Source organism: Eurosta solidaginis, chromosome 5 (assembly GCF_040869045.1).
Source record: "Eurosta solidaginis isolate ZX-2024a chromosome 5, ASM4086904v1, whole genome shotgun sequence".
NCBI classification, from domain to species: Eukaryota; Metazoa; Arthropoda; class Insecta; order Diptera; family Tephritidae; genus Eurosta; species Eurosta solidaginis.
In genome coordinates, this window is record NC_090323.1 from 106119191 (window position 1) to 106144691 (window position 25501).

The 25501-nt window shown below is 35.8% G+C and overlaps 1 protein-coding gene across 5 annotated transcripts in view; it reads right to left on the reverse strand.

Annotated features, from left to right (window-relative positions):
- The window catches only part of kto (kohtalo), a 693872-nt gene that overhangs the window by 471019 nt on the left and 197352 nt on the right, over positions 1 to 25501 (reverse strand). For all 5 annotated transcript variants that reach the window (XM_067791816.1, XM_067791814.1, XM_067791813.1 and 2 more), the window contains exon 5: positions 23682 to 23869. In XM_067791816.1, coding sequence (XP_067647917.1) covers positions 23682 to 23869 — 188 coding nt within the window. The remainder of the gene's footprint in view (positions 1 to 23681; positions 23870 to 25501) is intronic.

A 25501-nucleotide genomic window follows, 5' to 3' on the forward strand; every position in this document is an offset into this window, starting at 1 on the left:
TTCGAATAGGTGGCAACCCTAAATGGCAACCCTACTCAAAAATGTCCCTATTGTAATTCGGAGTGAAATACCTTTCGTTTGATACCCATATCGGCATATCTCATGCATTTTTTTTATTTCGAATAGGTGGCAACCCTAATTGGTAACCCTGGGGTAGAAGTAACTCTATTAAGGCTTTACCATTTACTTAATCAATAATTTATTTCAGAAAAGAAAACGCTATACCCTGCAAACATCGACTACCGAAACTAACTCCCAAACACCAATGAAAAGAAAATAAATAAGCATTTGGTAAACTTTTAGTAGCCATCCATTACACATAATTACCAATTTACAATTGAGGTATGTTTTCAATAATTTTTAGGAATCTTCCAGTTATTTTACTGGATTTTTCTTCAATTTATACTGTGAGCTGTGAATAAGAAGTTTTAGGTAAAGTTTCGGCACCTTTCCATAATAAATACGACAAAAAATACGTATCACAAACTCGGTATTTTTCAAGTATTTTACAAGTAAAATACTTGAAATTTACAAGAATATTTGGAAACATATATTACATAGTAGTAGGCTACATGAAAAACGATCAATTTGTGTTTCATAAATTTTCATTCACTTGGGAAGAATAATACAGATTGTTTAACGTGGACTAATTGAAGAGGTATGTATAGTGTTCAAGTAATTTAAACAGTGCGCGAAATAAAATTAATATTAAACAAGTAAGGAAGGCTAAGTTCGGGTGTAACCAAAATCAGCTGAGAGCCATGGAGACAAAATAAGGGAAAATCACCATGTAGGAAAATGAACCTAGGGTAACCCTGGAATGTGTTTGTATGACATGTGTATCAAATGGAAGGTATTAATGAGTACAGAGGGAGTAGGCCATAGTTCTATGGGTGGACGCCATTTAGGGATATCGCCATAAAGGTGGACCAGCGTGACTCTAGAATTTGTTTGTACGATATGGGTATCAAATGAAAGGTGTTAATGAGTATTTTAAAATGGGGTGGGCCTTAGCTCTATAGGTGTACGCCTTTTCGAGATATCGCTATAAAGGTGGACCAAGGGTGACTCTAGAATTTGTTTGTACGATATGGGTAGCAAATGAAAGGTCTTAATGAGTATTTTAAAAGGGAGTGGGCCTTAGTTCTATAGGTGTACGCCTTTTCGAGATATCGCCATAAAGGTGGACCAAGGGTGACTCTAGAATTTGTTTGTACGATATGGGTAGCAAATGAAAGGTCTTAATGAATATTTTAAAAGGGAGTGGTGGTAGTTGTATATGTGAAGGCGTTTTCGAGATATTGACCAAAATGTGGACCAGGGAGACCCAGAACATCATCTGTCGGGCACCGCTAATTTATTTATATACGTAATACCACGAACAGTATTCCTGCCAAGATTCCAAGGGCTTTTGATTTCGCCCTGCACAACTTTTTCATTTTCTTCTACTTAATATGGTAGGTGTCACACCCATTTTGCAAAGTTTTTTTCTAAAGTTATATTTTGCGTCAATAAACCAATCCAATCACCATGATTCATAAATTTTTTCGTATTTGGTATAGAATTATGGCATTTTTTTCATTTTTCGTAACTTTCGATATCGAAAAAGTGGGCGTGGTCATAGTCGGATTTCGGCCATTTTTTACACCAATGCAAAGTGAGTTCAGATAAGTACGTGAACTGAGTGTAGTAAAGATATATCGATTTTTGCTCAAGTTATCGTGGTAACGGCCGAGCGGAAGGACAGACGGTCGACTGTGTATAAAAACTGGGCGTGGCTTCAAACGATTTCGCCCTTTTTCACAGAAAACAGTTATCGTCCGAGAATCTAAGCCCCTACCAAATTTCACAAGGATTGGTAAATTTTTGTTCGACTTATGGCATTAAAAGTATCCTACACAAATTAAATGAAAAAATAAGAATAAGTTCAACTCACCGACCAAGTTTCATCGCTTTATCCGTCTTTGGTAATGAATTATCGCACTTTTTCGGTTTTTCGAAATTTTCGATATCGAAAAAGTGGGCATGGTTATAGTTCGATATCGTTCATTTTAAATAGCGATCTGAGATGAGTTCCCAGGAACCTAAATACCAAATTTCATCAAGATACCTCAAAATTTACTCAAGTTATCGTGTTAACGGACGGACGGACGGACATGGCTCAATCAAATTTTTTTTCGATACTGATGATTTTGATATATGGAAGTCTATATCTATCTCGATTCCTTTATCCTTGTACAACCAACCGGACCGTTCTTTATATTCGTAAGTTAATACCATAGTTGGCACATATCATATTTTCAGATGTTATCATTCAATGTTTTAGTGTTTTTCAGTACCCAATGCAGCTTTTATCTTAAAATTTGTAAACGTTAAAATATATAGAATATATAAAATAATACAGTATAATGAATAATAAGACAACACAAAATTTAGTGTGTTTAGAAAAAAAAGAGAGCTTTATCAAGAGCAAGTTTAAATTTGAAAATCAAAAGAGTGAAGTTAGGAAATTTTGAAGAGGAAACATGTTCAGATAGACCTCACTTCAAAATTTTGAAAATGAAAGTTCGGAATAAACTGACTTCAAAATTCAACAAGTTATATTGCATGCAATGCGTAACAATATTCCTCAAAGCCAATTCGACGACGTGTTAGGGTTGCCTAAAGTCTTAGGTGTTGATAGTTTGCCCTTAACTGCTCGGTCATTATTACAGACAAAAACTCATTTGGACAAAATTAAAATAAGCAAAATTGAATCTGGCGAGCTTGCGTATCTAGGCATACAAAATTGGCTTAGTTCTCAGTCGTTTGATTTCTTATCATCCTCGCAAGAAGTTTCACTTGACATCGGAATAGATGGTCTCAATATTTTTAAAAGCTCAAAAAAAGTTATTTGGCCGATTTTAGGAGCAATTGTTGGGTTTCAAATATTAGTCCGTTTTTAATAGGTTGTTTTAGTGAAGAAGAAAAACCGAGCAACATTGAAGAGTATTTGGGAGAATTTTGCAAAGAAGTTTCATATCTTTTGGAAACTGGGATTGAAGTCGGTTCATCCAAATCTCTGAAAAAATTCAGCATTTGGTTATTTACATGCGATTCACCAGCAAGGGCTTTCGTTACTGGCGTACAATCACATTCTGGGAAAACAGCTGTCCTAAGTGTACATAAGTAGCAGGTTACTCGCATCCATATAGGAAAATTTATTTTCAGCAAGAAGTGGGTGAACTGAGGCCTGACTTGACGTTCCAGGCAAGAAGAGATAAGGTGCATCATAGCTTAAAGTTTCATAATGAAGCTCACATACTTGAAAAACTTAATATAGGAATGGTATCTCAATTTCCACTTGATCCGATGCATCTTACCGACCTCGGCGTGGTAAAAACATTCATCCTCGATGTGATTAACAAGGACAATAACAGTGCTTTAAACGAAAAATGAAAACTTGCAGGGAAATACACTCCCTCAGATTTGGCCGATCATGTAGATCTCTAGAATATGTTAAATTGTGGAAAGCTACGGAGTTTTACTTTATTTCGGTATATTCGTTTTTAAAGGTTGTGTAGACGAGGATATTTACAACGCTTTCCTCTTGCTTCACACTGGTACAAGATTATTGTCTTGTGAAAAACATTATAAGCGTGAAGCAAAAATTGCAAATGAAATGTTACATGAATTTGTGAAGAACGTGTCTGAGATATTTGGCGACCATAAGATTATATTTAATATGGATGGCTTGTTGCATATAAGTGACTGCGCTAAACAATATGGTCCACTTGACAGCTTTTTGGCATATGAGTTTGAGAACTATATGCAGCACATCAAAAAATTGATAAAAAAGCCGAATCATATACTTCAACAACTATTAGCTAGGATATGTGAAAGAAATGAAGTTCCTTTCAATTTAAAAAGTCGTAAGAAACTGGGATCATTTGAGATGAATCATAAAAAAAAATCGTTTTGCTATGTTCGAAATAGAGGAGCTTTCAAATGCATGGGAGAGGAAGAAATAACAGAAAAAAATGTTATTACAGGGCACTTTTTCCAACAGGTAGAAGATTTCTTTGTAAGTCCAGTAGAATCAGTTAGAGCATTAGGAATAATATGCTGCAGTTGCATTGATACGGCTATTTCCACAGTTGAAAAAGATGAAATTTGTTGGGATTCAAGGGGTTGTGTAGCGCAATATATAGCTTCTCCAACCCAATTGTCAACCTCACCTTCGAGCGGCGAATCCCGTTTCACTAACAGACGAGGCTCTGGCGACCCCAAGCTCCTCATGGAACTTGGGGGTGGGGAGGGAGGGATGGCCTGAAGGTTTAATGTGGCCATATAAATCGTTCCCGAGATGGTCGGGCCAGCACCTTAATGGTGCTGTGTTACCGGAGCGTATCGGATCTGTATCCGACAAAGGACCATCACATCGATAACACTCCCCAAAACCTTCGGGGAGTAACTAATCGCTACAACAACAACAACAACAACATGAAATTTGTTATAAATTTTTTTCAATTCCAAACGAAGATAAGTTTATACTTATTCCCCTTTTACATCATTTCGTAATATAATATTTAATAAAACATAATAAATAATAAAAAAATATAATACACTAGAATGTGGAAACAACAGCATTCGAAAATCTAGAATGCGGATCATTTGGCACTCAGCATACCGCAGTTGAAATATGGCAACTATCTAATAACGAACTTAATATGATTGGTATGCTCACTAGTTTTTTAATAACTCTGACCAAATGAAAGCTGCCTTTGCAGGATGTGGGTCCTATACCCAATTAGAACAAATTCCAACATAAAATTACCACTCCGGCAAGTAAAAAACGAAGGATGTTCACCACTTCTGGTGACTATAATGAAAAAGGCAATATAATTGATAGCGAAATCCTTCAACAAAAACTATCCAATAGTCTCAATATAGAAAATCAACAACAACTAGAATTAGTGGAAATACATAAAATGCCCAAGCTCAGTATACATCAATTACTTGCCGAGATGGTGCAAAACCAAAAAAGTTTTCAACTGTAATAGTTTAATTTTCATGACCACTGTACGTAAACGTAATATACCCGCTGGGACAAATTTCAATTTTATTTTCAGTTCATAGATAAGAACGAATTTGATGACCAGACTAAAATGCTGCGAGAAAATCTGGTTATAAATCGTCAGGTGCTTAAGGGTACAAAGCGGCTGCGTGGGGATATAGACAAGGTGGAGTTAAATATTGTATCAACACTTCCCCTAGCGAACATCGACGAATTAGACAAAATGGAAACGGACCTACAAAAGCCTGATTTCGAGAATGCAATGGTATCGAAATTTTGTGAAATATTTAAAAAAATGTATAAGATTTTAATTAATAATTGTAAATAGCTTACATTCATACTAAAGCATAAAGGAGCGTCTTCATCGCTGGACGAAGTTTTTAAGCAATTAATAAAAGATAATTTAGTTCATAAATACAATTGGGATGGTCGCTGTACAAAGTTGGCGTTAAACAGCCTTAAGCTTTTTAATGAGGTTTTTTCAGTAGAGTTTAACATTACTTAGAAGGAATTTACACACATGAGATTTTACAAGTTGAGAAGATGGCTAGACCTAAATTTCTTTCCGAATTAAAAAAAAATTGTGTCAGTATTTAACACCAGCATTCAAAAGGGAAACTTAAAACTTTTTGGCTTTTAGTCAATAGAGTTGTATGAAAGAAAGGTTAATATCTAATAACTTTAACTTTTTTTATAGATGCATTTTCATCTTTGGGTCGCAAAACGTTTGAAAAATTAATGCGGAAGTCGATCGAGCTGGCACATAACCGATTTAAGTACGTCAAGTCAATAATAAGTTATAGTAATAAATAAAATAAACTTTATTCGTTTAAGCCACTTACATATATAAGTTTCCCTTGCATGTTTGAACGTATGTAACTCACCTTTTATACCACGTGCTAACTTTTTCTAATTTTAAATTTAGAATTTACCATTTTTAAATTTAGTTTTAATTCTAATTATTATTAAATAAAGAATGAATCATTAATAAATTTTGATAGAAAATTTACTTTATTGGTATTTAATTTAGAATGTGGAGTTATTAACTAGTAAGTAACTGGACATGAAAACATCGGTTAATTACGCTGTAATTTTGGAAATATTTACCAAGAACCTACAAAGAAACTATTGGAAGATTACCGGATAATTACCGGTATTTTAAGCTGTATTTCCACGTACGCTACAAGGAACTTTTTTTTTTATAAAATACCAATATATTTCACGTGGTTTCAAGACAAATTAGCCATAAACTACGAGAGTACAATTCCCTGTGTTTATGAGATATTTACCAAAAAAAAACTACAGGGAAATGATCTAAGAAATACCAGTAAACTACTAGAAATCATCAAGTAAACAACCGGGATAATTACTGTAGTTATTGGCTATTTACCAAAAAAAGTATGTGTACATATTGAGGAAAATACCAGGAAACTAGCGGTATTTATGGCCATATATATACCTAAAATAGTTGGTAAAATCATGGAAAATACTTTTATTTTCTTACGTGGGCTACCAAAAACGAGCCTATTAATGTACGGGTGTTGTATTGGTACAATACGTGGAAATTTCAAACAAATTACTGGTATATTCCTGTTTTGGTATATGCTATTGTACTTATATAAATTCACATGTACGAGAGGTATATAGGGCAATTCCATCCCGACGCCAATTCTGTTTAACTGAAGAACTCTCTGGTAAATTATCCGATAGTTACCGAGTAAATACCAGTAGTATGTTTGCAGGGTTGAGATCCGATTCTTAGACCTACTAAGTATGCTGAAAAAATTTCATGAAAGTCGATACACCCGTTTCGAAGGAGTACAACCACTAAAGCTGTGACACGAGAATTTTATATGAAGGACTTTCATGAAAAATGTACTAAGTGCTTTGGTACAAAAAATATAATACTATTTCACAAATGGGCCTCATATTTTCTTCCCCTTTCTCTCATCCTTCGTTTAGTATGGGACTTTTCAAAATGAGCTGTAACTACTGGCTTTATTACATCATGCTTTTTAACATACATTGAAATGTCAAACTTAAAAAAAGTAAATATAAATTTATTTTTATTATATCATTGCAGACTTCAATTGATGCATGCAGAACGCATGTAGACAGCAGTTTTATAAAGAAAATTAATAAGAAAAAAATTTATATTTTGAAATAAGAGAACTTCAAGTTTGGTTTACACGGAGAAAACAAACAACATTTTTGAGCGTTTTCTTATGGTCTGGATCCCTCGCGAAGAACAGACAACAGCAACAATTTTTCCGACGGCTGTGGCAGGGGTCTCTCGACCTGGCCACTCCGAGCCAAAGGAAAAGGTGGCCGCAAATATCACTTCTACAGGGGGACGAGTCGGCCACCAACGTGTTAGGGGGATTAGAATATACCCGCGGTAGGCATGCCTGTCGTAAGAGGCGACTAAAATACCAAATTGAATCAGGGGGATTTGTAGCGCAACCCTCTCAAGGGGTTGCCAGCGCAATATATATAGGTTTTCCAACCAAATTGTCAACCTCACCTACCCGTGGCGAATCCTGTTTCATTAACAGCCGAAGCTCTGGCGACCCCAAGCTCCTCACAGAACTAGGGAGTGGGGAGGGCGGAATGGCCTAGAAGGTTTAATATGGTCATATAAATCGTTCCCGAGATGGTCGGGCTAGTACCTTGATGGTGCTTTGTTACCGGAACGTACCGGATCTATATCCGACAAAGGACCATCAACATCGATAACACTCCCGCCTTCGGGGAATGTCTTTATCGTTAATACAACAGCAACAACAGTCGGCTCCCCCTGGACTACAATACGCAACTTCATTAAAATCGGCCTTTGGTGATCTCACGGGGGCAAGCACCAGCATGGCGGCGAAGGTAGTTGCGCTGGCAACGGCGAAAACTGACGCACCTGCTGTGTCGGACAAAGATAAAGCGCCGAAACAGCAACCATTTTTCCCACGGCTGTGCAGGGGTCTCTCGACCTGGCCACTCTGAGCCAAAGGAAAGAGGTGGCCGCAAATACCACTTCTCTACCGGGGGAACGGTTGCGTTGGCAACGACGAGTCGGCTCCCCTGGACTACAAGAGGGCAACTTCGTTAAAATCGGCCTTTGGTGATCTAACGAGGGCAAGCACCAGTATGGTGGCGAAGGTAGTTGCGCTGGCAACGGCGATCACTGCGCGCCTGCTGATGCCGGACAACGACCAAGCGCCGGAACAGCAACCAGTTTTCCCAGGGCTGTGGCTGGGGTCTCTGGAGGACAAAAGGACAACCTCGTTAAAATAGGCCTTTGGTGATCTGACGGGGGCAAGCACCAGTATGACGGCGAAGGTAGTTGCGCTGGCAACGGCGAACACGGCTGTGACAGGGGTCCCACAATCTGGTCACAATAAGCCAAAGGAGGAAGGGGCCACAGATAAGCCAGCATCCGGGGGTACGACCACGAGGGCAACTACGAGTCGGACCCCCTTCTGCAGAGGATGCACGCAGTGGATCGTTCCGTAGAAACAAAGGAAGGGCTGCAAAAGTTATGTTAAGACATGAGGGCGTTCCGCTTGAAACGCCGATTTTTTGGGGTTCTCTGGCAACAAATGTGGAAAGCGCAACCCCTTATAAGCGCCAAAGATCCGACGAGGGCATCAAAATCACCCTGCGGTAGCCAACCACAGCTTTGCCGAGGTAATCAAGGGCCGGATTCCCATAGGAATCTTGGACCGCGGAAATGGCCATGGTGCCATCCCTAAAGACCAGTGGCCGCACCTCCTGAACGAAATCGGTGACGCTGTTCTTGACGTTCTGAATGAGCCTCCGGGCAGTCCGCCGCGGGGTTCTGACGCGGGATGCTACCAGGTCCTCGCTTGCGAAGATGCAAGGTCTGATGCGCTGTACAAGGCAGACACGGACACCGAGGCACCTGAAGAGGAAGCGGAGCTCTCCGACGCAGAAAGCTTGGTGTTTGCCACATCTATGCAATTTGTCGATTGAGGACACTCTGCTGGATATCGACGGGGATCACGACGTCACGGTTTTGGAGGCGGGAGAGTCTGAGCAAGCTCATGCTGCCCTAGTCAGTCGCCTTTCAAAAGGCGACGTCGACTAGGCCCTCATCCAAGAACCTGGGTGAATAACTCACGGATTTGCGGCCTGGGGGCCATTGGGTTTAAGCGCATCTGAGCTCCAGAGAACTAAACTTCTTTTTCATACCTAACTATAGCAATGGCGACGTTACAGCGGCCAGCTTGGCAAACGGAGGCATAGACTTAGTGATAGCCCTCGTTTATATGCCGTACAATGCAGATGAACCTCTTCCCCAAAAGACGGTAAAGGATCTGGTGGCCGATCTACGTAAAAGCCATCTGCTCATCTGGACGGACTCAAACGCCCACCACGTCCAGTGGGGCAGTTCCGATTAGCTTTTAACAACTAACCTAGTAGTTTGCAATGTAGGTAATGAACCAACTGTTTTTACTAAAAACTGTAAAGAGGTTATTGACGTAACTATTGGTAGCGAAAGCTTTTATGGGTGGATCAAAAGATGGTGTGTTCGTGAGGAACACTCCTCAGACCACCAATATATAGAAGTAATGTTAGAATTTTTCGTTGATGAGACGTAGCCCACGTAATATTTCGTGTGCCTGGAGGACTGCCAGTCTTTCGTGTTTCGTAATCAAGACCCTAAAGAGGATAATTAGCAATTTCCTCACTACCACTATTGACAGGAACCTCATCTTAGGCTATCAACATGCGTACTTCCAAGGGAAATCTGCGGAGACTGTGCTACATAGTCTCTACTATCGAAACATCCTTGTTCAAAAAGGATTATTGTCTTGTGGCCTTCCTAGACATTGGAGGAGCATTCAACAATACAAGTCCAGACGCCGTTAACAATGCTTCAACGAATCTGGATGTAAATAGGGACTAATTGATCAATTGTTCAGGGGAAGAAAGTGCTTTCTTCACTGGGGAATGTTGATATAACACGCTTTGTCGCAAGGGGCACACCAGAGGGTGGTGTCCTTTCCCCTTTACTATGAAACCTAACGGTAAACTCACTGTTAAGAGACTCTAGTTGGGGGAGCGGGAAGATTGTAGCATATGGTGATGACCTAGCGATTGCTTACAGAGGCAGGTTCCCTCAAACTTCATGCGACTTGATGCAGGTATCATTGCGAGAGGTTTCCCTATGGGCCTCCCGATGCGGACTCAGCGTCAATTCTAATTAAGTTGAGCTTGTCTTAACATATTCTTAACATATTTTTCATTTATTTATGTAAACATCAACTCAATAAGTTCATTTACTTTGGATCAGTTGGCAATTTAAAACCCACCATATCCGCGGTGGCCCTAACGCTGCGTTCACCACATCCATGGTATTCTTTGTACAGTTCATTGAACTTTCATAACCTGGAAAGATACGTCAAGTAGGTTTGTCCCAGGAATAATGCCTCATCTCTCACTTTACACAATTGCTGATCTGTGGTCGAATATTTGTTGTATTCCGCAAGCACATAACGGTGCAAAGTACCACCGTTAAGCCTACCAGAACTAACAGCCTCATTCTGTTTGGCGAACGATACGCTCAACGAACAATACCTGCTTGGACTATATCGTGTGCCCATGGTTTTCTGAATCTTACGTTGCCGTTTATCGTGTAGCTTTACGTCGTTCGTCAACTACACGATATCAAGTGTCAAACTTGCAACTCTGTACACATATGTTTTGTTTTTGCGCACGTCCATAAAGTTTACAAAATAAGTGAAATAAAAATAAAGTTGTTAGTGAAATAGATATAGTGATATAAATATATTATAAATGCATTAAAATGTATGAAGTTTTATTTGCGCCATATACCGGTGCTCCTCTGGCCAGATCCACATTTGCTTCCAGCTCATGAACAAGCTTGGGCGCTTGTAGTCTTTTTTGAATCTTCTAATATAAAATACAAGTTTTTTTATACAATAATAACTAATTAATAAATAATACTCACTTGTATTGTGCGCCTAAGCCTGGCAGAGAAGGCCAAATTTTTAGGCGAACTTCTGGCCAAAAAGCTGAACTGGAAGGACAACGTCATTCAGCGGCAAAAGAAGGCGTACATAGCATTATAAACAAACTTTGCTGTTAATGGCAGCATTTTCAGCCATTATGGAAGCCGCAGGTAGGATAGGGACACACAATGTCGGCAAAGAAATCTTTACTTTCAGCGACAGCCAGGCTGCCATAAAATCTCTTCTCTCCTACTAGTTCAATTTTGAACTAACACTAAACATTCGCCGATCTTTTCAAGAGATGGCCCAACAAAACCGTGTGCACCTCACATGGGTCCCTGGACATAGGGACATCGAGGGAAACCGCATTTCAGATGCTAGGCAGGATACAACTAGGCAGGTACTTCCTGGCCAAGAACACTTAAGTGTGCCCCTTGTCACATGCAAGCTAATACTAAAAGAGCACATCCAGCGTCAAGCTGACGAAAGATGGCTAAAAACACCGGGGTGTCGGACATCGAAGGAAACCTGACCAACAAGGGATCCAGAAAGATCCCGTCACGTGTACAACCTAAGTAGGGATACAATTTCCACACACGATTCTGCAGGAGTTTTAAAGAGGATTAGAAGGAGGAAATGGTGGTTCACCTCATCTGCAACTGCCCGGCACTAAGTACCGCACGGCAGCACTTTTTGGGTGCTCCATTTCTAGATAATCTGAGCCAGGTGGTGAAGCATGATTTCAAGGACCTGGTAGCTTTTATCAGGGAGGAAAGGTAATGGTGTATTTTTGTGATATTGAAATGTTTGGAGAAAATGAAAAGAAGTTACGACTTCGATGTGCAAACATTAAATCTCTGTTTATTCAATAAATTCTTTGTCTTATATAGTAATTTACTTAACCTATACATTCATAAATATCTTAATACTAATAACTAAAAATATGTGCATTGAAAATGGGGTATGAGTATATGTAAGTTTGTATACAGTCTTTGTATACATGTAGTTTTGTATGCATGACTCTATGCATGTAGTTTTGTATATGTTATTTAGCTACGTCAGCAGATCAATGTGAGTACTTTGGTTAACGCTATGCATACACGTAAGTTTGTAAGTTTGTATGCCTGTTCGCAACGTTGGAATATCGAGGTGGGTATTTTAGTTAGTTCCCATAATGGGTTGTATGTAATAAGTAATTTATAAGCTGTGAACGGATAAGGGTTTCATATTCGGCATTCCATTGATGTTAGTTAACCGTTAGTTCAATAATTTATGTTGGAAAATATTGTAATACGATTATTACTAAAATATATTTGGAGTTCATGGTACGTATTATTGCAAGTGTGTTACAGTGGGTATGAAGCATAATGCTACATTACAGTGGGTATGACGTATAATGCTACACCATCCGCCTTAGAAAAAAGAGTGTTATATAATTGTTTTGTGGACAATTGTATAAGACTCTTTGTCGTATTTTCAATGATTTTGATATTTTATTGTTACTTGATATTGTAGTGAAAGAGGTTGTTTGCTTTGCTTTTGATCTGCTGACCTTGATGTTTTTATTGTTGATATTTTAATGCATATCCCCTTTTTTTCAAAAATGTTTACATTTTACATATTTTTTTTTCTTTTGTTTTTGTATACGTCCTTTTCTCAACATTTTTAATTTTTAGATATAGAATTTTTTAATTTTACTTATTTTATTTATCTTGTTACTAGGGCTACGTTAAGCGCGAGCGCGACAAGAGGAGTGTGTGAACGCTATCGTGAGTTGAAAAGGGAAGCGAGACGCCTTTTCAGGAAGAAAAAAGCAGAAGCAGAAAGGCGTGTGTGCGAGGAGCTTGAGCTGCTAGCCACCAGGAATAACGCCCGAAAATTCTATCAAAAAATACGGCGACAGACGGAAGGTTTTAAGACCGGGCCAAACTCCTGTAGGAATGAAAACGGCGACCTTGTAACTGATGTCCAGAGAGTGCTTAGATTATGAAGGGAACACTTCTCTGCTCTCCTAAATGGAGGCAGCAATTCACCGCGCAGAGATGAAGAACCCGATCCCGCAATCGATGATGATGGAATATATGTCCCCCCGCCCGATTATGACGAAGTTAGAATAGCAATAACCAGATTGAAAAACAACAAGGCCGTGGGCGCTAATGGATTGCCTGCGGAGCTATTCAAGTTCGGCGGCGAGGAGTTGGTAAGGCGCATGCAGCAGCTTCTTAGCAAAATATGGGCGGACGAAAGCATGCCCGACGGTTGGAATCTAAGTGCTCTTTGCCCAGTCCACAAGAAGGGGGATACTGCAAAATGCACCAACTATCGTGGAATCAGCCTTCTTAATATCGCATATAAGGTCCTTTCAAGTGTATTGTGCGAAAGATTAAAGCCCACTGTGAACGGCTGATTGGACCTTATCAGTGCGGCTTCAGACCTGGTAAATCTACCATCGACCAGATTTTCACAATGCGCCAAATCTTGGAAAAAACCCGTGAAAAGAGAATCGGCACACATCACCTCTTCGTCGACTTTAAAGCCGCCTTCGACAGCACGAAAAGGAGCTGCCTATATGCCGCTATGTCTGAATTTGGTTTCCCCCCAAAACTTATACGGCTGTGCAAAATGACGTTGAGCAACACCATCAGCTCAGTCAGAATTGGGAAGGACCTCTCCGAGCCGTTCGAAACTAAACGAGGTTTCAGACAGGGTGACCCCCTATCGTGCGATTTCTTTAATTTGATGCTGGAGAAAATTATACTAGCTGCAGAACTTAACCGCACTGGAACAATATACTATAAAAGCGTGCAATTGCTGGCATATGCTGATGACATTGATATCATCGGCCTAAACACCCGCGCTGTTAGTTCTGCTTACTCCAAGCTGGAAAAAGAAGCGGTAAAGATGGGTTTGATGGTGAATGAGGACAAAACGAAGTACCTGCTGTCATCGAGCAAAGAGTCAGCGCATATGCGCCTTGGCAACCACGCTACTGTTGGCAGCCATAATTTCGAAATAGTAAAAGACTTCGTTTATTTGGGAACCAGCATCAACACTAGCAACAACATCAGCACTGAAATCCAGCGAAGAATCAATCTTGCCAATAAATGCTACTTTGGACTAGGTAGGCAATTGAAAAGTAAAGTCCTCTCTCGGCGAACGAAAATCATACTCTACAAGTCACTTATCGTACCCGTCCTGCTATATGGGGCAGAAGCATGGAAGCGGCTTTGGGAGTGTTCGATAGAAAAGTTCTTCGAAAGATTTATGGACCTCTACGCGTTGGCGATGGCGAGTACCGAAGAAGATTTAATTATATCAACATTCAAGTTGATATTTTAAAAAAATCTTTTATTTTCGGTTTTAAATATAAAAATTTATTTTTGTTTATTTTTGAGTTTAAATATTTTCAAACTAATTAGAATTTTCTTTTTTTGAAGTTATTCAAAATTTTAAGTTAACACGAAAACTCAATTAAAATTATTTTAAAAATTAAAGTAAAGAGTACAAAGTAGTTAACACTATATTTACTCCCCCTCCAAGAAAATTTGAAACAAACAAATTATTAATTAATATTAAATGTAACCTTTTTTTGTTGTTTAATGTATTTGTATTTAAATTAGTGTTAATAAGTATGTTTGCTGGTTTAAGTAAATCAATTGAAATATTTTTAATAGTATTATTGTATTGAATTGTAAATGTTTTATGTTTCTTACATATAACTTTAAAAGGTCCTTCATAAGGTGATTCTAAATTAGATTTACGAAGAATTTTAACAAAAACATACTCACAATTTTCTAATTGTTTAGGAACGAAAAAATTTTCTTTGTTATGATGAAAAACTTTAGAACGAACAAGCGAAAAATATTCTCTTATTTTATGAAGAGCGTCATTAGAAAAATCATGTTCTTTATTACTATTTGAAATAATTAATTCACCAGGTATTCTAAGTGTTTGGCCATAAACAAGTTCAGCAGATGAACATTTTAAATTTAATAGAAGTTCGTAAACCAAGTAGAATGAATGGTAAAATGTCAGACCAATGAACCGAGTCGTTTGATGCTATAATTGCTGCTTTTAAAGTTCGATGAAATCTCTCTATCATGCCATTTGCTTGGGGATGGTAAGGAGATGTATGAATTTTATGAGAACCTAAAAGTTTAGTTAATTCTGTAAAAAATTTTGGGGTGAATTGTGAACCTTGATCTACTGTAATATTTAATGGTATACCAAATCGTGGTATATAATTTTGAAAAACCAATTTCTATAAATAAATTACAAAAATTTTTAGGTATGATAAATTACTATCACAGATATATTAAAATGTTAGCAACAGAACTTAGTCCTCTGCATGAAATGTTAACACATGCAATTAAAAATATCAACATTCAAGTTGATATTTTAAAAAAATATTTTATTTTCGGTTTTAAATATAAAAATTTATTTTTGTTTATTTTTGAGTTTAAATATTTTCAAACCAATTAGCATTTTCTTTTCTTGAAGTTATTCAAAATTTTAAGTTAACACGAAAACTCAATTAAAATTATTTTAAAAATTAAAGTAAAGAGTACAAAGTAGTTAACACTATATTTCAATATATATAGTAATAACTATATATTTTAATAAATCTTTGTTTATTACTTAATTTAAATATCTTTACATTTTTAATTTTTAGAAATAACTATCAATAAAATTTTCATTTTGAAATAATATACAAAATAAAATAATTCAAAAATAATTTACAAAAATAAAGTATATTTAACTCAAGTAGAAAACCCTACATTTACTCCCCCTCCAGTGAAACGAATAATTTATTTTTTAATGTTAATTTACAGTGTATATTGGTTACTGTAAGAATTTTGTTTTGTAGTTTGAAAAAAAAAATTGAATTTTGTGTTAATTGCGTTAAAAGTTTATGTTGGTATTGATGTAAGTACCCAATCTTTTGATGATTCGATGTACTTGATAGCTTATTTTATTATTGTTGTTATTGTTTACTTATTGTATTAATATTTTATGTATATTAATATTTGGTTGTGTTATTGCTATGTTGTTTGCGAAATAATGTTATTTATCACGATGTGATTGAAGAACCTAGAATGAGGTTGAATAATAGTAGATGGCAACTTTGTGTGCACAATTACTCAAAAATTAAAAACTTGTATTATGCAGAATATATGTTCAATATATAATTGTACTCTGCATAATATATGTCCAAGTTATTGATAAGGAATAAAAAGTTGATTCCTTTATTAGGTTGCGAGTGATGTGAAATTGTTATTGATTCGTGTCATGTTAGTGGGTATATTCTTCAGTTTTGTTGTTAAAATTTATCTTAAGAAATCTTTAGAGATTTTTTAAAATTGTGGAAATATGTTTGACCTCTAAAGTTTAAAGTTATTTCTTTGTTCTGAAGTGGTTTGGGGTTATTGTTTTATTTTAAATTTGAATGTCCTATTTTTTTGAATTTCTTATATGTATAAACTACAGATATTAAAAACTGGAGAAGGCGTGTACAAAATTAAAATATACTTAATGCTATTAATTTAGAACAATTTAATAAGTAAACTATTTTTATTATTTTACTTGTATGAAGATTTCACGAAAGATTTAGGAATTATATAGGATTTATAGTTTTTTTTTTTTTTACAATTAAATTTCTTTTTAATTTTTATCAAATAGATCTCCTTGTTTTTGTAAAGAAATAAATTGTTTAACGCTTTCTAAGTTATAAAGAGCAAGCAAATAAATTTTGTTGGCTGCAATCCATAAGCTTGTGTGATGGGATCTGAGACCTTGTTCAGCGCCGCTCCCAGAATGCCAATATTATGGCAAGCCTCGGTGCATTGCAACATCTTTTCTAAAACAATTTGTTATGATTTCACATAAATACTATTTCCAATAGAAAAATTCTCAATCTGGTTGAATGCTACTGCTTTTCTTAGCGGTGCGGATGAGCTGTACGAGCTATACGCAGACATCAACATAGTCCAGCGAATTAAAACGCAGCGGCTGCGCTGGCTAGGCCATGTTATGCGAATGAAAGATGATGCTCCGGCCAAGAAAGTGTTTTTATCGGAACCCACCTATGGAAGCAGAGGTAGAGGGCGGCCCCACTCCGTTGGAAGGACCAGGTGGAAAACGATTTAAACTCCCTTGGTGTGACCAATTGGCGCCGGTTGGCGGAGCGAAGGAGCGACTGGCGCGCCTTGTTGGACGGCCATAACCGTTTAGACGGTTAAGCGCCAATTAAGTAAGTAAGTAAGTATTTATCTTGTTTATTTTATTTATTTTATTATTTTATGTATTTAATTAGCGAGCTTTGCTCATATTGCTTTATACAATGGTTTTTGTAATTGATATTAGAGAAAAATTGTAAGTTTACAAACGGCGATGGTTACTAGGACATGTTTCTGAATTTCACTTCTTCATCAGCTAGCTTTTCGGGAGCTGAGCGTTGAACTCGAATCTCCAACATTCATATCAGTGCAAGCCTTTAGCTGCTACGCCATATGAATGTTCCGTTGTTCGCTGTACAACTGGTCTCTAAGAGTTGCCTTTTTGTTTATATTCCTTTTGATCACCATATAGGCACATACACTCTGTATGTAGTTTATTCCTAATGGTGTGGATATGATTTTTAGGCGCGCTTTTGAAAGCTTAGTAACATTTGTTCGGATTTTTACAGTATTTGTTTTTAATACTTCCGCTGTTACTATTATATCAACATGATCATATGTATTTAATTAGCGAGCTTTGCTCATATTGCTTTATACAATGGTGTTTGTAATTGATATTAGAGAAGTATTAAAAACAAATACTGTAAAAATCCGAACAAATGTTACTAAGCTTTCAAAAGCGCGCTTAAAAATCATATCCACACCATTAGGAATAAACTACATACAGAGTGTATGTGCCTACATGGTGATCAAAAGGAATATAAACAAAAAGGCAACTCTTAGAGACCAATTGCACAGCGAACAACGGAACATTCATATGGCGTAGCAGCTAAAGGCTTGCACTGATATGAATGTTGGAGATTCGAGTTCAACGCTCAGCTCCCGAAAAGCTAGCTGATGAAGAAGTGAAATTCGGAAACATGTCCTAGTAACCATCGCCATTTGTAAACCTACAATTTTTCTCTAATATCAATACAAAAACTATTTTATTATTTTATTGCCGAATTTTAAATGTGTCGACCCATCTAAAATCCGCTTGTTTTTAGAATTTATTTTTAATATTTGTATGGAAATGTGAAGCAGAAGAAAAAAAAATTGTTTTCAATTGTTTAGATATAAATTATTATTAAACAATTGAATAAATAGGAATATTTCTTTTTAGATTCTTTCTAAGAGATATTTTAGATGGACTGTTAATTATTTTTATTGTTCCTACCATTTTTATCATGCAACCTATTTTCCTATCGAAATATTTTCCTATTTAATTTTCTAATCTATTGAGGAATTTGAAGTAAGAATATTTCTTACTACTATTCAATTCTGTTTAGCGTAAAAGATATTTCCTATTACTATTTCCTATTCTATTTTATCGGAGTTAAAGAAAAATATTTTTCCTAAAATTATGGTTTCTATAAAAGCGAGTTTTTATAGCTGAAACGCCTCATACTTATATATATTTCTTAACACCTTTTCATTGTTATATTATTTTATTAGGGTTACATTAAAAATCAATAAAAATTGTATAGCTAATTATTCGGGAAATTTGGTGGAAGAGCGAGGTAATTTATATTTGTTGTAGTAGTTTAGCTGGTTAATGGAAAAAAGGTACAGTGGATGCAAAAATTATCCCATCTTTTAATTTGTTTTTCTTATTTTTCCAGCAATTTATTTGATCTTATTTGTCATGCGATTTCTGCAGCGGCCACCAAGACAGAATCGTTATAACATTATACCGGGATTGTCACATGCACAACCTCTTTGGTTAGTGCTATTGTTTGGTCTTAGAGAACTTTGTTAGCAATTATTATAAATTCGCCTACTGCAGTAAATATTCAATTCTTAATCACCAATTTGTCCCTCAGGGCAACTGTGTATTTTCTTATAATTTTCAAGTCCTGGATTGCCGGCATTTCTTTTATGCCTGGTCGAATATTGTCCTAAGTCAATAACTTCCTCAACAATCTGGTTACTTGAAAACTTTCTACGCTACTATTTTCTGTCTTAAGATGAAAAACGAGCGCGACTAGTCTTTTATTGTAAATAGCGCTTTAATATGTTTATATGTTCTCTTTGTGACTATTCTTCATAAATTTTTTTTTTTTTTTTTTGTTAAGGGCTGGTTTTAGTAGTTTTGTATTATTTATTTTTTGTTCTTAGTTGTTGCCCATTTCCACTGTCCTAGAATTTGCTATTGTTTCTTGACTAATTTTGTCAAGAGCATTTAGAGGTGTTATGCAAGTTTTTGGTTTGCTGTTCGCTTTAGGCAGGGCTGCATTTACCGTCTATTGTGATATTTTAAGATTTTCTATTTGAGATTTTATTTCAATTGTTTATTACTCTTCCTCAACTTTGAATTTGGAAACTTGGGTATGAGACACAAAGGATATTAGACGCGCTGTTGCACGTTATTCATTTGCCTATATTTAAATTTCATATAGGTTTTAAGTATAGCTGCTATCGCTACGATTAACAGCACGATAATGCAGATTAAAACTGCTAGCCAAACAACTGGAATTTTTGGGGTGCTTTTTGTTTCTACCTCGGCTGGTGGTTCATATTTTGCTATCCTGTTCTCTGACGTTTCAGAGTTTCCTTTTCCTACCTCGTAGCCAGCTATGGCTACCATAATGCTTTGGGCTATTTTTGTCCACCAAGACATTTTGAAATATAATTATTTTCCTGCTTCTATGAGTAATGAACTAAATTTAATTTTTAATAAAATTTTTCGGTTTTATTCTCTTATCCTATGCGTTCCGTTTTACTCTTGACATTAAGAAATTTATCTTATTTAATTAATTGATATTTTAACAATTTACTTCTAAAATTGTAATTTTTGTTTTACTTTAGAATTATTCATTTCCGATTTAAGTATTTTACATTTTTCCTTAAAGACAATTTTTAAATTTTTATTTTCTTTTGTTTAAATAATTTTACAAAGTAACTAATATTTTCCTTTAATTTTTAGAAATAGTAATTTTTCTTCAAAATATTTTAAAATTAAATTTTGCTGATTTAGTTTTCTTTATTTAAACTTAATATTTTTTACATTTCTTAAAATTGAAAGGAAGAAAAAAAAATTTCCAAGTATTATTTATTGTTATTATTTTTTTCTCTATGTCACATTGGGTTTCAATCTTTTTCCTAATTTTTAGGTTGAAAACGAGCTCTTTTTTTTTTTTTCAGATGCTACTTAGCATTTGGCATTGTTGGGGAACACTCTCCTCATCATACGCTTTATTTCTTCCACCGTGGTAGTGGGGTTTAAAATGTCCTCAATTGTGGGTTCCCTTTCCATACCTATTATCTTCCACAATTTCTTTAAACCCTCTAATTCTTTGGGTAGGTCCCTAATGTGTCGGGTATTTTCGTCCCACCAATAGAGAGGAATGTCCGAGGAGTTTCTTTGCATTTCTATTTATTATTAACAGAGTAATTTTATTTTTAAATCTATAAAAATGTCCTATAGGCTTTCTCCAAAGGAAAGGTGAAACTGTCTGAATTTAACTGACTGTTTTAAAGAAGTGTCCTAAACATTCCAATTAACTTTAACATTTAAAAAATTTAAGTAAAGTTTTTTTGAATTTAAGAAATTTTAATTTTCCTGCTACTTCTTTTTTTCCATAAAGAAATTTTACTTTAAATTTTAACAAGGTAAATTATATATATATTTTTTTTGAAATTTAAAAAAAAAAATTTGTTCAATGTTTAATACAAATGTGTTTCTAAAAAAAAATTTTTTTTTTTTTTTAACTAATTTTCTTTCATATCTCAATTCCTACTTAAAGAGGACAAAAAAAATCCTAAGCAAAAACTTTCGTTTTTGCTCATTGTTTAGCGTCCACAAAGGCCGCCCAATTTGTTTCTAAATTTTATACCTACTTATATTTATATAGCTGCCAGTTTTGTTGTCGTCTCAAACGGTACTCCGTCGATTGCTAATGTATTTCCGGTCTCAATTTATTCCACCTTTTATGCGATTATATATGGAGACATGTATCTTCCTGTCCTTAATTTATTCCACCTTTTATGCGAATATGTATGTAGCCATGTATCTTCCTGTCCTAATTTATTCCACCTTTTATGCGATTATATATGTAGCCATGTATCTTCCTGTCCTAATTTATTCCACCTTTTATGCGATTAGCCATGTATGTATGTGTAATTATTTCAGCATTGCTTGTGGTGTATGAAAATAATTCCTTGGTTTGAATACCATCCGAGATTTTTACCAACTGAAGAATTAGCAGGTCTTTAAACTGCAAATGAGTTGTCGATTCTTTCTTTCATCATATAAAAATTTTTTTGCAATTTTGCAGGATTTACTTGTTGTCCTGGTTTATAAACTGGCGGAATTTCTGGTGAATCCTGTTTTATTTATTTTTTCCGAACCGACAGGCTCTTCTGGCCAGCTAGATCTTTTAGCAGTTGTGCTAGTTATTGACCTAGACTGGCAGGATCGCCATGAAATGTTTGGAGAAAATGAAAAGAAGTTACGACTTCGATGTGCAAACATTAAATCTCTGTTTATTCAATAAATTCTTTGTCTTATATAGTAATTTACTTAACCTATACATTCATAAATATCTTAATACTAATAACTAAAAATATGTACATTGAAAATGGGGTATGAGTACATGTAAGTTTGTATACAGTCTTTGTATACATGTAGTTTTGTATGCATAACTCTATACATGTAGTTTTGTATGTGTTATTTAGCTACGTCAGCAGATCAATGCAGGCATGCTTAACGAACGAAACGATATCATTTCGTTACGATAATCAACGTTAATAAACGAAACGAAGTCATTTCGTTTCGTTTATTAACGTTAAGAACGACAAATTAACGTTAATTTGACGATCTTAACGTTAATAAACGAAACGAAGTGACTTCGTTTCGTTTATTAACGTTGATTATCGTAACGAAATGATATCGTTTCGTTCGTTAAGCATGCCTGGATCAATGTGAGTACTTTGGTTAATGCTATGCATACACGTAAGTTTGTAAGTTTGTATGCCTGTTCGCAACGTTGGAATATCGAGGTGGGTATTTTAGTTAGTTCCCATAATGGGTTGTATGTAATAAGTAATTTATTAGCTGTGAACGGATATGGGTTTCATATTCAGCATTCCATTGATGTTAGTTAACCGTCTGGGTTAGTTCAATAATTTATGTTGGAAAATATTGTAATACGATTATTACTAAAATATATTTGGAGTTCATGATACGTATTATTGCAAGTGTGTTACAGTGGGTATGAAGCATAATGCTACATTACAGTGGGTATGACGTATAATGCTACAATATCACAACGGGCCTAATGTCACTGGCCTAGGTGTGCCTTCGGGCAGCCAATTCAACCTAACCTAACCTTTTATGGTCTGGAAACACCATAACTTCAGCAAAAACTTAGATATATTCAAGCAACAAGGTTATTTGAACTCAAGATATCGTTGACGATGCGGTAAGGGCTGTTTTCACTTAAAACGACTATTTGATAGTGGTGGAATGAATTTCTGCAAGAAAAGTGTGTGTTTATTGTCCAGAGTCACAAATGTAGAATGTTGGTGTCATTTTCATGCAATTGAGTTTTTTTGTTCTACTGTGAAATTTTGTTGACTGGTGTTAGCAGCTTTTACAGCATCGTCAACGATATATTGGTTTTGAAAATGGTCGAAATGAGATTATAACCTCGCACACTTCCAAAAATTTTGAAAAGTGGAAAAAAGGACAAAGCATTAACAAATACTGATGAACAGGTGAAACTTGACGAGTGGATTTACTTTATGACGCAATATAAATTTAGTACAAGTTTGTAAAATGGACGTGACACCGCCCACATTTAGTAGAAGAAAATTTAAACGTTTTGCAAGCTATATATTAAAAGCTGTTTATAGCATTTGTGCAATTTGATGGAAATATGGTTCTTGATATTATATATAGAACTGAGAAAAATCTGCTGAGGACCACGCCTACTTTAAAAAAAGTAGCTTAGAGTTTTAATCTTAACAAAATTTGCAATATATACATTGCAGGTAACAACAGTACCAGTAGCGATATGGCAGTGCAAAGTGAGAAAGTTAAAAAGAAAGGAAATCGTTCTGATCCGCTTCTTTTTAGTTAATCTCTCGACAAAACGTTTAATGTAATAGAAAACTAAAAATTGGCGCGATTTACCTCCGAAGCGATTCAGACCCAGCTTCTCTTCCAGTTTGCATCGTGCTCTTTCAATACAGACTTTCAATCCCTACAAATTGGCGGGACGGGCTCTACATATTTTATGCCGACTCCGAACGGCAGCTGCAAGGCAGATGAATTTTCACTGAGAAGAAGAATTTTCATGGAAGGAATATATTCGGAGTGCCGAGGGGTGACCCGTCTAGAAAAACTTGTTTCTAAATTTCTATCACTCAATTGACGGAACATGTTCGCTTCATAAATGCTTAGTAACAAATTACACTCACCGGTTGGAACTTGTATCAATCACGCCTTGACAAACAAGCTGTGCCAAAAGAATAGCCCAGTCTGTAGTGGATGTCCCATTTTTCTGTATAGAGTCAAACATTCCGCCTACTAAGGAGAAGCGCAGTTGTAATGCATCTAAGACCTCTTCACGTTCTTGAGGGTCATTCAATCCGTTTAGAAAATCATACTGTAATGAAGAAAAAAGAATTTACCGTTAAGTACTGTTCCTATAATAACAAAAATGCAATATAATACAAAAATATGCTAGCCCCAATAAAATTACAAAAAGCTGCTTACTCCATATATTACCAATACAGTTTAAAATTTGGGGTAATTCTATACGACAGCATGACACTGCTAATACGCGTCCAAAAATATCGAGAGAGGTGTCAAACGACGCGTCTTGAAATCAGTATTAAAAAAATTACCCTGGGTGGGTCCCAACACCGGTTTGGAGACCAAAACTATATCCGCGCAAAACACTTATGTTCACAATTTTTTTATGGGTACCAACATTACAACAACCACATGGAAATCGCCAACTTCAACTGCAAATATCTCCGGACAGAGATAAAATATTATTATTGTCGAGTTTAATACGCGTCTTTTGACACCTCTTTCGATATTTTTGGACGTGTACTAGCAGTGTCATGCTGTCGTATAGAATTACCAAATTTAGAATGTTCAGCTTAATTGAGTTTTTATTGTGAGCCCTTAAAGGAGCTTAAATATGCCCACCGATAAGTATACGAAATGATCAGCAGGACCCGTATTATGTGTTACGAATCGTGATCGAAACTCATTTTTTTAAATCACAATAGCTCTAAAATGGTCGATCAGATTAATGGCATATGCGAGCTAGCGACAAATAGTAGTACCTATTATAATTTTTAGAAATAGTTTCATAGTTGCATAGTTATCGCTTGAGTGAAAATGGGTTTCAGTCACTGATCGTAACACGCAATACGGGCCCAGGATAAAACGCTGAGTTGATTTAACCATGTCCGCCTGGTTGTTTGAACGCAAACTAAAATATTTTAATGAAATTTTGTGAGCGAATATATTTGGATGCCGATTAATTATTTGTCGGAACCGACCAGATCGGCCCACTATAACATTTATTTCCCATACAACAGATTACTCAGGTAAAAGGATTTCGTTCATTTCTTCCTCATTTTAACTGCTAGAAGCTTTAAATTTTACTAGATGCTGATATATATTCATGCATTGTTGTCTGCAAAAATTGTCAAGATCGGTCATATATTTTTACATGTATATATATTGGGACGAATATTAGTGACACTAACGGCTGAATTCTGTAATTCAGTCTCATCTCAAGTCTCTAAATTTGAGATTTTCCTTTAGAGACAATTTTTGTGACCTGATATGATTTCGGTATTCAGTATTCACGACAGTCACAAAAACAATTCACCATATCAACGAAATTCACCAAAAATACAATTTACTCATACATTGAACAAATAATATAGCATCGCATTTTTTCAACATAATGTTGGGTGGTATTGTGGCTAAGCTTGCGAATACGCCGTTCGAAATTTTGTATAGAAAATCCCAAAGTGTGTACGTTCGAATCTCAGCGGCGCCACATAGAGTTCGATGTTTTTTTTTTTAAGTACTTTTTGTTTTTTAAGTATTTTTTGTTTTTTAAGTATTTTAAGTATTTTCTGTTTTTTATTGTTTTCTATGCTTATTTTAATTTGAGGAATAAAACAAGATATTTAAAGCGTTTTTCGCAAGTAATTTTTATACTTTTTCTGAAATTTTCATGTTTGTGATCTGCCACGGCCGAGCTCACAAA